Genomic DNA, 17,950 nt, shown 5'->3' on the forward strand with positions numbered 1-17,950 from the left:
AATTAAACCCATTTTTGGTTTTAATTGAAAATCTCCTTGTTACATGAACAACCATATTTACTGTTTTTTATGAAGGGGGAAGAGAGTGATTATTTTCTCCTAAGTTCATTTTGTCAAAATTACTAGTCTGAAAGGCAACTCCAGTTCTGCCTTTACCTACACATAATACCTTTATTCCTTTTACATGGGCTGTAAAAGAGATTTATTTTAACCTTTTTTAGGTCAACTGTTAAGTTTCAAATAGAATCCGTGCATATTTGAAGGGAAGTAGGGTGCACAGGTGGGCATGGGGACGGGACCTCTCTTTAGAGAAGGCAGGCAGGATGGGATGATGGAAAACCTATGTGTGGGGAGGACTTAATGAGCCAATCACCTAGGTCATGTTGAGTCTTAATGTTCTTTCTTGGGAACGAACTTTACAATCACATTTAAAAAATGTTAATTGCAAAACTTTTCTGTTGAAAGCAGTACTCAAAAACAACTCAGTGTTTAATCTGAACAATAGGTATTCAGTAATTGGAAAAAAATATACTTGGTATTGCATGGGTTTTTAAAAAATTGATTGGTGTTTACATTAATTAGAACAAACTCAATTTTTACCATATCTTGGAGAGAGACTTGAAATTGTAAGTAGTGTTTTAGAATAGTTACTAGCAGTTTTATTGCTTAAATATTTAAACTAGAGTGTTTTCCCTTGCATTCTCTTATTTGAAATGTGTCCTTTAAAGTATAAACAGTAAGGGGCCAGCCCTGTGGCACAGCAGGTTAAAGTCGCAGCCTACAGCACCTGCATCCCATATGGGCGCTGGTTCGAGTCCCGGCTGCTCCTCTTCCAATCCAGCTCTCTGCTATGGCCTGGGAAAGCAGTAGAAGAGGGCCCAAGTCCTTAGGCCCCTGCACCCGCGTGGGAGACCTGGAAGAAGCTCCTGGCTGCTGGCTTCGAATCAGCTCTGGTTGATGCGGTCATTTGGGGAGTGAACCATTGGATGGAAGACCTCTCTCTCTGTCTCTACCTCTCTCTGTAACTCTCTTTCAAATAAATCTTTAAAAAACTAAAGTATAAGCAATAAGTAAAAACTTTAAAAGTCGTCCAAGTACTAAAAAAATTGGTAAAGTATAAGCCAAATACATCTATATACATATAAAATTAAGGCTATAAATAGAAAAATAACCCTGCTATCTTGTTTGATAATTTTGATGATGTTGTAATGAAAATGGAACATAATGGGAGCTTGATACATAATTCCTTTTCATATCATCCTAACTTTTTAGTGAGAAGTAACAGCCATCTATTGTTTAGTTTTGAGAACATCCACTTAGGTCAGAATATTTAAGAGCTTTTTAAAATTTCTCTTTCATTTTTCTTATGCAGTCAGTATAGAATGATTATAGAGAAGGAAAACTGCTTTTGGTCTAAGTACTAGATTCTTTTATTAAGCTATCGAATTTGCATATTAATACATTCAATAGGCATCTTAGAACTGTTTAGGACTTTAATTTACAATATTTCCTCTCCTGAGTTTCTGTGGGTCATGATTATGAAATCTCAGCAGAGTGTTTTGAACAATTGTAATCAGAAAGTAGTAGCTCTAAATGAATGCTTATGTGCTTAAAATAGCTGTTGACATCTTTAATAGTTTTATATCTGATGCTACAGTATTTCAGTATTGTGAGAATACAATTTACACATTAGATCCTCTTGCACTTTCTCTTTCAGTTGTCAAAAGTCACTATTGCTGGGATTCTAAGAAATCTCTACAGATGCCCCTAATAACATCAGAAACGATTGGTTCTAATCCTGTGAACTCTCTTGTGAAGAAAGCGTGAGATTCCTTCGGTTTGGAGGCCATATCTTTCAGGTCATCCAGAGGTGCCCAAGCCACACCAACAGAGAAGATGGTGATTCCTGCAATGGAAGTATTTTTAAATGAATTAAAATCAGGTCCATCTTACATTAAAAATGATGTGCACATTTTTTTCATGTATTAGCACGTAGTCACAGAGAAAACTGCGTAGTAATTTCTGAAGAATTAAATCCCCTGTATCAAATTGTTAGGTTTTCACAGTCCTGGTATTCAAAGTTTCTCAATAGTTTGGTCAAAACCAGCAACTCTGCTATCACATTTACAGAAATATATGTTCACTGATACAGGAAAAAGTATTTGATAAGGTTGAGGATCATCCATGAAACAGTGCACTTACAAAGTAGTAATTATTAACCTGACACAGTATTATAAGAAAAAAATAACAGCAAACATGCATGGTGAAAACTTCCTTTCAGATAAGCAGGAAATCCCTCCTCTTGCCTATCACGGCAATTAAACATTGTGAGACTGCAACCAGTACGTTAAAGCAAGAATGGCACAAAAGATGGGATGAGTATATAAAGTTCTATAAGGTTGCGTTGTTGGGGGAATGGGGACAAGGGCTCTGTAGATAATGATCTAACTTAATTCTTCCATTTTAATCTTAATAGTTATACAGGTAAACTGTCCCAACAATGTCTTTACTTCCAAAACAAAAATCTGGTAATAAAAAACTGTCAAAAAAGATTCCTATGAAGCCTTCCAGATTCGTTGATGCATTCCAAATAGTATTAGTTGGATTCACCTCAATCCCATTTTTTCAAACTATTTGTTTAGCAGCTTCCTAGTGTGGACTGCTACTGCTGTCTTCTCCTAGGGTGGAATTCCCTAACGTTTTGTGTTTCTGAACCAGCTCCTCCCCCACTAACCACAGCTTCATTCCTGCCCACGTTGCAGATTTAGATGATGTAAAAACTACTTGAAACCATTTCTAATCGCCACTAGCTAATCCCCTCTCCACTCTTCAACCCCTGGCACAAGTATTTTCCTCTTCTCTCTGTCTTCTCTTCAGTTCTGTGTTCTAGTTCAGATTATTCAGCTCAGACCCAATATATAATTAACAATGACAAATTGTGATGTACCCTAAAAGGCTACCCTATTTTCTGGCTTTTGTAACTTTTGCTATCACTAAGGGATAATTTTCAAGACAGTGTGGCCCCAACCTCCTGAAGTTTCATCAGAAAATATTTGGATTTAATTCACTTCAGCTTGAATACAATACTGTTGACTGTGATCAGGCTAAGTTTTAAGGAATATGACAGCAAGCAGGTCTTCACTTCAACATAGGTTAGCTGCTGATGTATAAAAACTACTTTTTTAGTCCAGATATATAGCTTAAATTGCTGTATCAGTTCTCTGTCCTACTTAATGAAAACAGTATTTCATTAATAATTACAAAAATACATAAATATATTAGAAGTCATAATCAGAAGGAAGGGAAAAGGTTAAGCATTAGGAATTGGGTAGGGGGAAATACACAGTGTAGAAAAGTGAGGCTGTTGGCTCCCTCCTAAGCCACTTGCTACCATCTCCAGACAGGAGACCTCCACTTCCTTGTGGCCTGTGTGTCTCGGCAACACCTTAGGTTAATTTTTTCAGGAACAAGGCCTTTGCCAAGCAAGGTTGACAGCAGAAAGAAACCTTGAATCCTATAGTTCATTATCTCAAGAGAAAATGGGAAGAAAATTTAGATGGGGTAGGTTAAAGTCTTTATTGGAGGATTTATCATGTTAGGAAACTCCAACTGAAAAGTTAGGATATATGATGACATGGGAGGCAACAGTAACCTCTGAGAATTTTGGGACACATGACATGTTTGAGGGGAGCACATGTAATGCGGATGTGGGCAAGTAAATCTCCAACCAGGCCAGTGCTTAGCGGCGTGGACTCCAGCCGGACACCTGGGTCTGAATCCTGTCTTCACTACTTAACTAGCTGTGTCTCTTCAGTTTGTTTACTGATATATAGGTGAGAAGGGTGCTTTGCCAGTTTAGTAGTTAATGATGAGGCTGTTGGGACAATGACCACACTGCAAGTGTTTGTTCAGTAAACAGGAACATTTATTTACTCCTGAAATGAACTGAACCCCTCAGTTCCCTCTCATACAAAAGACAAGAACCTTACCTGCATCATGTGCAGCAGCAGCGGGGCCTCGGACATCGTCGTAGGACTGCCCGTCTGTGACGATGACCAGGAAGTTCTTGTTGGGACTGTCCCTCACGGGCCCAAACACATTTCTGACGGTAAAGGAAATGGCATCGCCAGTAGCTGTTCCACCACTCATGTAGCGGATGTTTCTTATAACGGCCAACACGTTTTCTTTGGTGCTGTAGTCAGTGAAACTGAATTCTGTGCGCTGATCATAAGTGAACTGGACGGCAGCTATCTTGGCACCGATGTCTGAGATTTCGAAAGTCTTGGCTATGTTGGAAACAAACTCGAGCATGAGGCGGAAATTGCTCTCCCCGACGCTGCTGGAGCCGTCGATCAGGAAGGCGATGTTGACTGAGTTATAGCAGGTCTTGCTGCACATCATCTGCTCGTGAGTGCAGAGCTTCTGTACCAGAGGCTTCACGTATTTTGTGGTTCCAAACCAGTTGGGCATGTGGTAAGAGAAGAAGCCGTTATTCCGACAGACAGCCTGTTGGAGGAGACACAAAAGATATCCAAAGGGCTCAGACACCATTTTGTCTTAGAAATTATAAAAGCAGTCTATCTTGAGCATTCAGAGCTAATCTAGATAACGGGCCAGCCAGCCAGCACTACACGAAGAGGTCTGAAACTGAATCCCAGAGCACCACACCAGAAGCTGCCCCCATGCCACTTTACCTTGTCAACAAACGCAACATCCTGAACCATCCCCAGTTCTTCAGGGATAGGCTTGGCCACCGAAACTATAAATACATTGACACCAAACTCTCTGGCCACGATGCCAGCCTCCTCGATGTCATCAGAAGGCCAGCCGTCAATAAACACCACCACCACTTTGGGGATCCCTTTTCTCACTCCAGTGTCCGCCGTGAAGAATTTCTGAGCAGTATGTTTCAATGCTTTTCCTAGGTTTGAAGAAGCACCAAACGCATTTATCACTCCTCAAATCAGATCTGTCATTCCCATAGCAACACGATACCCCTGAGTTTTAAGAACTTAAATTACATAGCACTTAGTTCTGTAATAATAATAAGGTCAACCCTTTGGTGTATTTTCCATTACAAAGTAAATATCTCAGATGGTCAACTGCAGATATAGACAAGATGTCAGTACCAGGAGGAAGAGTTGTTACTGCTTATGTAAAATAGCTTCAGGGCAGGTGTTTGGCCCAGCAGCTAAGACACTGCTTGAGATGACCTATATGTCCCATACTGGAGTGCCTAATGTTTGAGTCCTGGCTCAGCTCCTAATTCCTGCTTTCTGCTAGTGGCACTCTGGTAGGCAGCAAGTTACAGCTCAAGCAGTTGGGTCCCTGCCACCAGTGTGGGAGACCTGGATTGAATTTCCAGTTCCTGGCTTTGACCTGGCCAGTCCCAGCTGTTCTGGGCATTTGGGAGTGAACCAGCAGATGGGAGCACTCAATTTCACTTGCTTGTTCTCCTCTCCCACCAAATAAGTGAAAAATTTTAAATTCTATAAAAAATACCATAATACTCTTTTGTATGTCTGACCGCTGATAACCCTGTCCTACATGACATCCCAGGTGTCCAAGTCTACTTACCTGTATTGGAATTACCCCCTCTGAAACCTACTTCCTTTATGGCAAACAAAACATCTTTGGCTGTTGTAAAGTTTTTCAAGTAAAATTCTATTTTGGGATGCTCACTAAGTAGAAAAACAAACAAAATGTTATCCATGGAATATTGGAAAGACAAACATGCCATAACAATTTTAAACCCATGTTTAAAATTTTTTATGTTTACAATTACAGCACATTATTGGATACCCACATCCCATATTGCAGGGCCTGGTTCAAGTCCTGGCTACTCTGCTTCTCATTCGACTTCCTGTTAATGTGCATCCTGGCAAGCAGTAGAGATAGCTCAAGTACTTAAGTCTCTGCCACCCACACAGGAGACCCAGATGGAGTTCCTGGCTTGTGGTTTGGGTCTGGCCCAGCCCCAGCTGTTGTGGACATTTAGGGAGTGAAGTAGCAGATGAAGATCTCAAAACTGACACATATAAGTTATATGCACTTATGGGATACCATGTTGAAATCTTTCAATACATGTATACACTTGTAAAGTCAGAAGTTTTTAATTTTTAAAAAATTTATTTGACAGAGTTAGACAGTCAGAGACAGAGAGAAAGGTCTTCCTTCCATTGGTTCACCCCCCAAATGGTCACTACAACTGGAGCTACGCTGATCCGAAGCCAGGAGCCAGGTACTTCTTCCTGGTCTCCCATGCGTGTGCAGGGCCCAAGCACTTGGGCCATCCTCCACTGCATTCCTGGGCCACAGCAGAGAGCTGGACTGGAAGAGGAGCAACCGGGACTAGAACCCGGCGCCCATATGGGACGCTGGCACCGCAAGGCATTGGAGGATTAGCCAAGTGAGCCAGGGTGCAGGCCCCAAGTCAGAAGTTTTAAGTCAGGGGCCGGTGCTGTGGTGTACTGAGTTAAGCCACCACCTACAGCACTACCATCCCATACAGGTGCCGGTTCTAATCCCAGACGCTCTACTTCCAATCCAGTGCCCTGTTAATGTGCCCGGGAAAGCAGCAGATGGCCCAAGTTCTTGGGTCCCTGCAACCACATGGGAGACCCTGATGAAGCTCCTGGCTCTTGGTTTCAGCCTGGCTGTTGCGGCCGCTGGGAATGAACCAGCAGATAAAAGACTTCTCTTTGCCTCTGACTCTCCTTCTCTATAACTCTTACAAATAAAAAAAAATTTTTTGGACAGGTAGAGTTATACACAGTGAGAGAGAGAAAGGTCTTCCTTCCATTGGTTCACCCCCAAATGGCCACCATGGCCGGTGCTGTGCCGATTTGAAGCCAGGAGCCAGGTGCTTCTTCCTGGTCTCCCATGGGGTGCAGGGCCCAAGCACTTGGGCCATCCTCCACTGCCCTCCCGGGCCACAGCAGAGAGCTGGCCTGGAAGAGGAGCAACCGGGACTAGAACTGGCACCCATTTGGGATGCCAGTGCTGCAGGTGGAGGATTAAGCAAGTGAGCCACGGCGCCGGGCCCTCAAATTTTTTCTTTTTAAAGTCAAACAACATCCAAGGTTTTTTCTTAATCCCTCGGTATAGAGCTCACCAAGGCATTGCATCCTTACTTGTACAATTATCGGGGATATTTGAGAAATGTAACAAAGACAATTGCTACATTGAGGGGTTAGTATATTTTGGCTAATGCATTAAATACATGTCACATGTATGATCTCATTCTATAACTCTACAAGACAGAAGTTATTATCCCAGTTAGGTCAGTGAAGGAACCAAGGCTCAGGGCATTGAGGTAATGTGACATAATGGTGAAAAAACAATAGAATAATTGGGGAACAATCAACAATATGGGAATATCATGAAACATCATTTTGGGTGAGTATTTGTGATCAGAATATGCTCAAAATACTAAAGGATGAGCACAAAGATAGAAGTCACTTTTATAGCTTGGGCTGTTGAAAAAAAATACATATATAGTCCAATATTTTCTTAAAATACTGAAATCAAGTGAAACATGTTTATATGTAGGAGGTATGATTTCAGAAATTTTCTTTGAGCTTTATATACTTTTCAAACTTTCTATAATGAGCATATTCTAATTTGAAAAGCTATCAGGGGGCCGGCGCTGTGGTGCAGTGGGTCAACACCTTGGTCTGAAGTGCCGGCATCCCATATGGGCGCTGATTTGAGACCCAGCTGCTCCTCTTCCAATCCAGCTCTCTGCTATGGCCTGGGAAAGCAGTAGAAGGTGACCCAAGTCCTTGGGCCCCTGCACCCACGTGGGAGACCTGGAAGAAGCTCCTGGCTCCTGGCTTCAGATCAGCACAGCTCCAGCCGTTCTGGCTAGTTGGGGAGTGAACCACTGGATGGAAGACCTCTCTCTCTCTCTCTCTCTCTCTGCCTCTCCTCTCTCTGTGTAATGCTGACTTTCAAATAAATAAATAAATCTTAAAAAAAAAAGTTTAAAAAAACTATCAGTAAATATTTTTAAATGAGTAAGATGAAAAGATCATGTTTCATATCTCCAGCTAAGAGAATGTGTAATGAACTAAAATGACAGAACGGGAAGAACAGAGCCATCACTGCATCCTCTTTCTGAGAAGGGAACTTGGTAATCAAGTAGAGGGCGTGGGCTCAGATACTCTGTGTAAGTAGTGGGATCTCCGTCTACCTCCTAGTCCTCTTACAGTTAAGCATCCAATTCTCTAAATCCTCTCAATCCAAAAGCAAGACACTCAGACCTGCTTGTTTGCATATGTAGTCTGAAGTCCCGAACTGACAGCTTGGGAATCCAGCTTGTCCACAACTCAACATGATTCTATTGAGTGGAAATGAATGTACCTACTAAAAGGATGGATAATTTATCATTCAAGACAGGACTCAAGTCTTCTCCCATTTTTACAAGGTTGGTACCTGGCTTGAACGAGGCCCACGTGTGGGCCTTCTGTTCCAATTCCCAGCATCAGAGCCACTTTCCCAACAAAATTCTTCTGCAGGTTAAATCGGCGCTGTCCGATGTTAAAGCTTCCATCGATCAGAAATGCAATGTCTGCTTTGCAGTCTGTGAACACAGAAGTCTTTTGTTAAGAGTATCAAGAGTGAAGAGGGGGAAATGCCATTTTCCCAAGTGGGTATTTTGAGTCTTACCTTTATTGCCGGTTTTCTTTTCTGGTGTTTTCTTTAGCCTTTTACCTAAAACAATAGAAACACTTGGCATTAGCAAAAGGAGGACGGTTTCCATAGTGAGCAGCCCTTACCAGGAAAAGCTCTTGACAAGGAGTGTCATTTTTTTTTTTTTTAATTTGACAGGCAGAGTTAGACAGTGAGAGAGAGAGAGAGAGAGAGAAAGGTCTTCCTTCCAATGGTTCACTCTCCAAATGGCCGCTACAGCCGGCGCTGGGACGATCTGAAGCCAGGAGCCAGGTGCTTCCTCCTGATCTCCCATGTGGGTGCAGGGCCCGAACACTTGGGCCATCCTCCACTGCCCTCCCGGGCCTCAGCAGAGAGCTGGACTGGAAGAGGAGCAACCGGGACTAGAACCTGGCTCCCATATGGGATGCTAGCACCGCAGGTGGAAGATTAACCAAGTGAGCCACAGCGCTGGCCCCAGGAGTATCACTTTTTAAGACTTGAAAAAATTTCATGTTCTCATGGTTTTCTGGACCAGGGAACAATGCTCCAACAAAGAAATAAGGGAGGACTGGAATAGGCCCATACATTTGATATTTGACTTTAATCCAGGACTTTGATATTCCAAACCCACAGCTGAGCAAGTTTGGAAACTCAGTTAAAATCCGATGTTCTGGGGTCAGCACTGTGGGAGGTAAAGCTGCTGCCTGCAGTGCAGGCATCCTGTATGGATGCAGGTTCGAGTCCCAGCTGCTCCACTTCTGAAAGCAGCAGAGGATGGCCCAAGTCCTTGAGCCCCTGCACCCAAGTAGGAGACCTGGAAGAAGCTCCTGGCTCTTGGCTTTGTATTGGTCCAGCTCCAGCCATTACAGCCATTTTGGGGAGTGAAACAATGGATGAAAGATTGCTATCTATGTAACTCTGCCTTTCAAATGAATAAATAAATATTTTTAAAAAATGTTTTCATTTATTTGGCTTTAACACTTGCCAAGGTCTAGAAAACAGACCCCTGGCTGTTTCTTGCAGTCGCCACATACCAATTCCTTTGATTCCTTTTACACTGCCATAATTTAGGGAACATAAAGAAAAAAACACAAATGGAACTAGAAAGAAGCTGCAAGGCCTGGGTTATCAAATCAGGAAGAAAGAGGAGGACCTCAGGAGAGAGGTAGCAGAGTTCATAACTGAAAATATAGTAAGGAAAAGGAATTTGAAACAAAATAGAATGCTTAACAATATTTATATTAAAATATATTTTATATATTTAATATATACATTTAGCATATTTGCTGTGTTTCTCTTTAATTGATTTTCAAAAGGAAAGCTTCGACAATAACACATTCATGACTCAAATGCTGTGGCATGCAACCATGAAAAAGGTTCCCTAGTTCATACCTGCTGGGGGCCGTGCTGTGGATACTGCTCGTCCTGTGGCTTCCTGGGTGCTACTTTTGCCTTCTGTTAAGATAAAGAAAAGCTTATATTTCCCTCTTCTACAGCATCAAAGTATTAAAGAATTTAATTTTGGATTCTGTAGGTTGATAAACATAACAGCGTAATGGTGGCTGCAGATATGAGCACCACGCTGCGTGTTTTCAGTGAACCAAAAGGAATTCTTCAGCTGTCATCTTCTAAAGGATTACTAAAAATGAGTTCACCAGTTTTTCAGGGCAAGTGTTCAAGCATTCTGACTGCACACAATTCAAGTTCCTGGGGCCACCATCTCACTACAAGGCTGTTCCTCCCCCATTTACCCAAGGTGGGCTACAGAGGGTACTTGACCCTCTCGTCTCCCGATTCAAAACCATAGCTGACCTCTTCTTGGCCATAAGTTTTGCCATCAAAGAGGCTGGGCTAAGAAAAGCAGCACACATTTTTTTGGAGGGGGCAGTGTTAATACAAAAGTGAGAACAACGTAACTGTACCTACTCGTCACCGTGAAAGAAGCGGACCATCTGGAAAGCGTCTGCGAGCGGACGCCGTTGGCATCTGCTGAGGAATAGTTTTCCCGGCCAGGGAGGCTGTAGACTCGCACAGGTCCCCCCGAGGTGCCGATCACTCCCCTGCAACACAAGTGGTTAGGCTGGGACACTCCCCGCACCAGAGCATCCGACTGACTCACAGGCTGTGCTGCACCTGTTGCTCTGATGAATCAAGGAAACAGCTCAGCAGGGAAGGCATCTAGGAAGCTGCCAGCCTTCTCAAAACCTGCTTACAACAGCAACAAGACCTGCCTGGGGCCACGGCTTTGTGCTGCTGTTGATGAGAATACACTTGTAATGGCCTGTTCCCGGCAGCTCAGAGATTAACAAGAGCGCATGAAAGATACTCTAACTGTATGCCCTGGGATGGCATTTTATAAAAATGTATGCTAGCGGCCTTTCCATCGCAGAACAGCACGGCACCTGCTAGCAACAGTGACCCTGGGCAAGATACCTGACAGTCTCTGAGTTCCTGCTCCTCATCTACAAAACTCTATGTTGTAGAACCATAGCAGAAGAAATGACAGGCATATAGTAAAACATGGTGCAATCAGGAATGCTTTAGAATCACAAATCTAGTTATCCAGAAGAGAAATTTGCCTGTCAGAGAGCTTCCCTTATGTATTTACTGTTTCAAGGAAAGCCAGGAAAACTCTGCAAAGGAACCCACTTTCTAAGGCCAAAGTTGGCAAGGAAAAGAAAAAAAAGAAAAGCAGGGAGGAAAGAGTTGCAGGTGGCTGCTGGGAGACGAGAACCGGCATGCTAGCAGGTGTCTCCCCACCATGAGCTCTGGCTTACCTATGGATAGCGGCCCCACAGATGCTGGACACAGCAGCGTACACTATGTTCCCAAACACGGAGAATTCCTCTAGGGGGCAGCCGGCGGGGCACAGGACATCTGCTTTCTCCTTCCTGATATCCAAGCCTCTGGTAGTGCACGTGATGGCCAAGGGAACTGCAGAGAAAGCAGGGGAGAGCAGTCACTTGGTTCCTCAGGCTTCTGCGAAGGCAGGGTGGGAGAGCTGCGCTTTACTTCCCTAATTTCTACGCCTACGTTATTCTACGAATAACGACTGATGTACTGTTCTATACCATTCCAGGTTTTAATGAGCCAAAAGCTGGCTTTCCAATTGAAAGTAGTCCCCAGCCACACCAAAAGCCTAATGGGAGAACTTACCCAGTTCTCAACCCTGTTGGAAATAAGACACTTGGAAATATTTCAGATCCAGAAAGTAACGGCGGGCAATGAACATTTACTCAATGAGATGTAAAAATCGCAACTCTGCTGACACCGTGTCCCTAAGGCAGTGTGTGCTGAGGGTGTTCAATCTGGGCTGAGCTTGCGGGGGGAACACCTACACCGACACACACACTTGTCTAAGCCAGCATTCCCTTCCCTGAACCATTATCCCAACTGTTACCAACGCGGAGCCCCAACACCACCTATTAACGTAGGCAAACCAGGGAACTGCTGCTTGTTTAGATTCCCAGATTCTTCAGCGCCATCATTCATTTCCCCGATGAGGAAGTTAAAGCCATGGGTCAATTTGCTCCAGAAAGCATTCTTCGAACTCCCCACGGCCAAGAAACCGCCAGGAAGTCGCTCCCTCCAGGACGGATCATTTTTATCTCCATTAAACCCGGCTATTTCTGCGCCAGATCTGCCCCCAAAGACACATCGGGTGATGAATGCATTTTCAGAAAGCACTCTCTATTTTTAAGTTTTGAGTCAACCTGCCTAAGTAAGAACATTAAAATTGTTATTGCAAAGAGGGAAGTAAAGACAAGCTGATGGCCACGTGGGGCCAGACATGGGATCACAGAAGTCGATCGGTTTCTTGAGGATAGCACACTAGATTAAAATCATTCAGTGCTATTTGCCAAACATAGCAAACTGCCTACCCAAATCCTGTTGAGACGGATGCTTCCAACACCCAACCCCCCTTTTCTTCCAAGACAGGGGTATACTGTCTGGCCGCACTGCCCAGGGACCCCGCCTTGTGCAGTCCACCGGGGAAGGGAGGGTGTTGCCAGGTGTCACGCCCGGTCTTTGGCTCTGAAACCCTCTGCAGCGCTGGGAAAGCTACAGCCCTCGTCCCGGCACTGGTCTCGTGCCTGTGCTCCAAGAGCCTTCACCCTGTGGGTTCCGGGCGGGGAGATCGCCCTCCACTGCCAGCACCGACCTCCTCGGGGTGGGGGTGGGCGGGCAGGGTCCGTGTGCGGGAGACCCGCGCTCAGAGGCAACACTTAGCCTTTTTCCTGCGTCCCAAGAAAGAAAGGCTCGCGGACATGAGTGCGCCTCTTACCTTGCACAAAATACACGTCCCTACGCGTGGAACACGTGGAACGAACTCTTTTTGGACTTTCTCGCACGCCAAGTGGGACGGAGAAGGCCGCTTTTACCATAGCGGTACACCTGGAAGCAAAGCTAGTGCGCCGACCAAGGCCGGCCAACCCGGCGAGCCTCGCCCCCTCAGGGCGACTACAGCCCCAGGTCGGGTCTTCGAGGCTTCTCCGCGACCCCACACGCAGCGGCACCGCCTGGGAGAGCGTGGCCCGGCCCCGGCCAGCCCGGGAGCCCGGCTCGTGCGTGGACGCGGGGCACGCGCTCTTCCCCGTGCCTCGCTACCGACCCACGCCCGGGGCCCCCGGCGTGCGAGGCACGGGTTAGCCACGGCTGCTCGCGTGCCTGCGGTACGCCAGGTGGCGGCTCCCACATTCGCACGATCCAGCTCTGGGCCCCACACCAGGGTCCGGGGGCCCTGATCGGAACCCCTCGGACCGCCTGGCCCGACCCCGGGACCCGCGGACTCACCTGCTCCCTCGCTGCCCGCCGGCTCCGGCAGCGGCAGCAGCAGACACACACCTGCGGAGAGAGAGCGAGCGAGCGAGCGCTGGCAGCAGCCCCAGCCGGCCGCGCGCGAGGGGAAGGGGCGCCGGGGACGCCTACCCACCGAGGCAGAGAGCTGGGAGCCAGGCTGCAGACATGGTGGCTGAGCGGCGGTCGGGACCTGGGAGACAGCGAGAAGGTGCAGGAGGCTGGGGAGGGGAGAGGGGGGCCGGGAGCCGAGGCCCCGCGTCCCCACCGCACCGCGCCTGCCCCTCCTCCGAGATCCCGCACCCCTCGCAAACCCTGGGGCAGCCGAGGGGAGGGAAGAGGAGGAGCAGCCGCGGCTCCGGGGCCAGCGCCCCCTGCGCTCCCACTGCAAATCGATGTGCAACCCGGGGCCGCACCGGGAGAGACCGGAGCGCCCACGCTAAGACGGACAGATAAGCCCGGGCTCCGCACCTGCGTGGGATCCGCACGGCTGCACCCGAGTGCCGACAGCTCGGCTCCCGGGGCCGCTATAAAGGCCGGGCCGCGCGCATGAGCACTGCGCGGGGGGCGCGGGGCGGGGGCTGGGCGCGGGTCCCGGGGCCCCGCGGCGGCCGTCCGGCTCCGCCCTCTCCCCCTCTGCACCCCCTAGGGAGGCCGGCGCGGAGGCGCCACCCCCGCGGCGAGGGGCTCGGCCACCTGGGCTCCGCGTGCGTCCCTCGGGGAGGCGCGACGGTGCCGGACAGAGTCCTGCGGGGCAGGCGTCGGGGCGGGCAGCGCGCCCTGGGAGCCCCAGTGCTGGGGCGCGGCGGTCCCCACGGGCGGTCCGACGGCGAGGGCGACAGGACGCTCGGCCGGCTGCTGCCGTGCGGGGGAGGGCGGCGGCTCCCTGTGCCCTTTTTCCTGCTCTTTCTGCGAGGTGGGCTTTCCGACTTGGCAGCCCCGCTGTGGGTTGGGTCACGAGACCCGCACACCCTGGGCACTCTTTCAAGGTGGAAATGGGTCAGGGGCAGCACACGGGGCCAGTGGCACGGGTGGGCGGCCTGTGGCTGCGGGGGAGCCACCCTCGGGCCCAGCAAAGCCCAAGGCTACCTCTGGCCCGGTACACTTTCCGTGCGCTTGTTCAGTTGTGACTTATTCGCCATAAATCCTTCCCATGTTTACACTAAAGTGCAAACCGTCATCCCCACAATGACCCCGGTGCTGGCGCTCGCTGGCCAGTCCCGTTCCCAGCCCCACTCGTCTACTTCCTCGCCCGCAGCCTCGCGGTGGGTGGACGGCTACCGCCCTAGGGCTCCACTTTCCCCGAGTGCGTCCTGAGACTCACGCCTGGTGGTCTGTAAGGTTACTTGCTTGCTTGCTATTGCTGAGTAGTAGTCCCACCGCGTTTGCATCCTGTCATTTGAGAAGCAGAGACAGACAGCAATCCCAGTCTACTGCCTTGGCCCATTCCCTAGGCGCCAGCAGTGGGCTCCCGGACGGGAACCAGGAACTTGATCGAGGTCTCTCACGCGAGTGGCGGGAGCCAAATCGTTTGAGCCATTACCGCGGCTCCCTCGGTTCCTAACCAGCAGGAAGCTGGAGTCCTGGGTGTCAACAACCGGGCCAAATGCCCACCCTCCCCTCTCGTTTTTTATGGAGGAACAAGCATCCCAGCATCGCCTGGAAACCAGAGCCTGGCCACCTGAAGGCTTTCTGGTTGGGACCCCTGCGTGTTTCCAGGGGCGGCGGCTGGGGACTGTTGCTGCTGGGCGGGGGTGGGGGGGTGGGGGAGGGGATGTGATGTGTATTGTCGCGGTTGCTTTAAAGATTTCATCTTTCCCCTAATAGAATTACTCTTTTCTTAGACATCCAGTGACCCAGCCACAGCCCTTGACATGTTCCGTGGGAGAAATTTCAAGCCTCAGGACAATGAAAGCTGTCTTCCATCAGGGTTAGATAACTTCCCATTAGGCGGGGCACGTTGTCGTGATGCTATGTCATTAGGGATCGTTCACCTCCTGGACCAAAGCCACCACTGTGCTGCTGAGCAGGCAGGTGCCCGCAGGGCCAGAGTGGGGCATGGTGTCCAGGGCTCCCTTGGGGCACAGGTGGCCTCCTGGGATGTAATTTCACAGAGAGATTTGGCAGAGGCTAAACTATGCTGCCATTTCCATGATACACCCTGGGTCTGTGACCATTTAAAAAGAAAGGAAACACCTCATTGAATTTCATGCTTATTTACCCCAAGATTCATTTTAATTATTTTGTTTTGAAACAAAAAAAGGGAAGTTAGTCATTATTTAATTTTTATTTTTGGACAGGCTGATGGAGGAGGATGGTGGAGGAGTGGGGATCAGAGTTTGCATTCTCACTTTGTACCTGCCCTCACCATAAGGAAAAATACCTGCATGTAAGAAACAGTTGGCCCAGTTGTTTCAGAAATATCTGAAGCAGAGAGGCAGGTCAAACCTGGGTGCATTTGAATTAAAATATGAATTGCTGGGGCCAGCGTTATGGCACAGTGAGCTAAGCTGCTGCCTGAGACACCTCTGGCATCCCATTTCGGAACACTGGTTCCAGTCCCAGCTGCGCCGCTTCTGATCCATCCTCCCTGGGAGAGCAGCGGAAGATGGTCCAAGTACTTACCTCTGCCACTCTCGTGGGAGACCAAGATGGAATTCCTGGCTCCTGCCTTCAATCTGGCCCAGCCCCAGTTGTGGCTATCTGTGGAGAGAAACAACAAATGGAACATCCCTCTCCTCTCTCTCTCTCTCTCTCTCTGCCTTTCAAATAAATAAATACATCTTTTTTTAAAGGTGTATTTTTTTATTTGAAAGTCAGTGTTACAGAGAGAGAGGAGAGGCAGAGAGAGAGAAAGATCTTCCATCTGCTGGTTCACTCCCTAATTGGCTGCAACAGCCAGAGCTGTGCTGATCTGAAGCCATGAGCCAGGAGATTCTTCCAAGTCTCCCACACGGGTGCAGGGGCCCAAGGATTTGGACCATCTTCTACTGCTTTCCTAGGCCATAGCAGAGAGCTGGATTGGAAGTGGAGCAGCTGGGTCTAGAACTGGCACCCATTTGGGATGCCGGCGCTTCAGGACAGGGTGTTAACTGGCTATACCATAGTGTGCAGGCTTACATTATTTATTTATTTATTTATTTATTTATTTATTTATTTATTTATTTTTAGTGAGTTGTTTGGATGATGGTTTTATATTCAGTTGGATAACACTTCAGGGTAGTATACTCCTAGGATATTTGACTAGTTTATTCTGCTTTAATTAAGAGTATTTGATATTCAAAATTGAGACTAATTGGGGAGCCTTAAAAAGCACTGCTGCTTGGGTCCCTCCCCAGAGGTGTTAGTAGAACGGGTCTGGGGTGTGAGCATTTTAAACTCTCTAGGTGATGCGTATGTGCAGCCTGGGGTGCATTATACCTAGCTCGATGTTAGAGGTTAAGTAATAGTTCTCATTTTTGCATTCTTTCACTATTGTCTCATTAGAGTTCCACCTCGAACGCCTTTGCTGCATTCCTCTGATGAAATGTGGAAGCCTTTTTCGCCCTGGTGGTTAAGAGAAATCCCAGCAGAAGGGTAACAAAGTCTATTTCAAACCTGATTTTCCCGGAGCGCACCACCTGCTCACAAGGCTCTGTACAGTGTGAGCTGGTGATGTCAAGGGAAGGAGCTGCTACACCTGACACCCTAGGTAAATGAATGAATCAATCCCATTCTGTCTTGGCATTTGCTCCTTGCATTGATTTAAAAGAACACTTTTATTTTAGGGAAGTTTCAGGTTTACAGGAAAATTTCTCAGAGACTACAGAGTTCCCAAACACTCCACCCCCAGAATCCCCTAGTGTTAGCATCTTACTTAGTATGGCACAGTTGTCACAATGAATGAACCAATCCTGATAGATTGTTATTGACTAAAGTCTGTGTTTTATTCGGAGTTCCTTGGCTGTACCTATGTCCCTTTTCTGTTCCTGGATCTCACCCAACTCACCACACTGTAACCCTCGGGCCCCTCTCCGCGGTGACACAATCTCCAATTTCCTTGTCTTTGATGACCTTGACAGTTTTGAGGAATATTGGTCTGGTACTTTGTAGAATGTTCTGCAATTGGGACTGGCTAATGTTCTTCTCACTATTAGATGGGGCCTATTGCGTTATGGGGAGAAAGACCACACAGGTGAGGTGATGGTCTCATCATGCTGTCTCGAGAGTCCACGCCGCCGGACGACTTAGCACTGTTGATGGGGACTCCGGGCACGTGGCCGCAGTCGTGTTTACCAGCCCTGCCCACTGTACATTTACACATCTGTTCTGCCTTCCCAAGCTGCACTCTTTGCAAGGAAGTCGTGTCCTTAAGGAGCAGGGAGTTAGGTTCAGCCACCTTGAGGGCAGAGTGTCTACATAAATGATTGAGAATTCTTCTGTGTGGGATATTTGTCTCTTCTTCCCTACTTATTATTTATTTTTGTTTTTTATTTGTGGCAACTCTTCTCTGAAAGGC

The 17,950-nt window shown here is 47.4% G+C and overlaps 2 protein-coding genes and 1 long non-coding RNA gene across 3 annotated transcripts in view; 2 read left to right on the forward strand and 1 right to left on the reverse strand.

Annotated features, from left to right (window-relative positions):
• Positions 1-1,853, forward strand: part of STRN3 (striatin 3) — a 111,694-nt gene extending 109,841 nt beyond the window's left edge. Inside the window, exon 18 of the transcript XR_007910212.2 lies at positions 1,718-1,853. The gene's annotated coding sequence lies outside the window, so the exon portion shown is untranslated. The remainder of the gene's footprint in view (positions 1-1,717) is intronic.
• COCH (cochlin) lies at positions 1,407-14,047 on the reverse strand. The gene is made up of 12 exons (XM_002718124.5): positions 13,924-14,047; positions 13,589-13,645; positions 13,450-13,500; positions 11,433-11,589; positions 10,582-10,715; positions 10,048-10,110; positions 8,671-8,715; positions 8,437-8,584; positions 5,578-5,681; positions 4,695-4,921; positions 3,990-4,506; positions 1,407-1,906 (listed from the first exon to the last, which is right to left on the reverse strand). The coding sequence occupies exons 2-12, from the start codon at positions 13,620-13,622 to the stop codon at positions 1,731-1,733; spliced, it is 1,656 nt and encodes a 551-aa protein (XP_002718170.2). The 5' UTR covers positions 13,623-13,645; positions 13,924-14,047; the 3' UTR covers positions 1,407-1,730.
• LOC138844638 (uncharacterized) lies at positions 13,528-17,072 on the forward strand. Its single transcript, XR_011380780.1, has 3 exons — positions 13,528-13,663; positions 15,297-15,382; positions 16,939-17,072. It is a non-coding gene; the product is annotated as an uncharacterized lncRNA (long non-coding RNA).
• The last annotated feature ends 878 nt before the right edge of the window (positions 17,073-17,950 follow it).

The sequence above is a fragment of the Oryctolagus cuniculus genome, chromosome 12 (genome assembly GCF_964237555.1).
Source record: "Oryctolagus cuniculus chromosome 12, mOryCun1.1, whole genome shotgun sequence".
NCBI lineage: Eukaryota > Metazoa > Chordata > Mammalia > Lagomorpha > Leporidae > Oryctolagus > Oryctolagus cuniculus.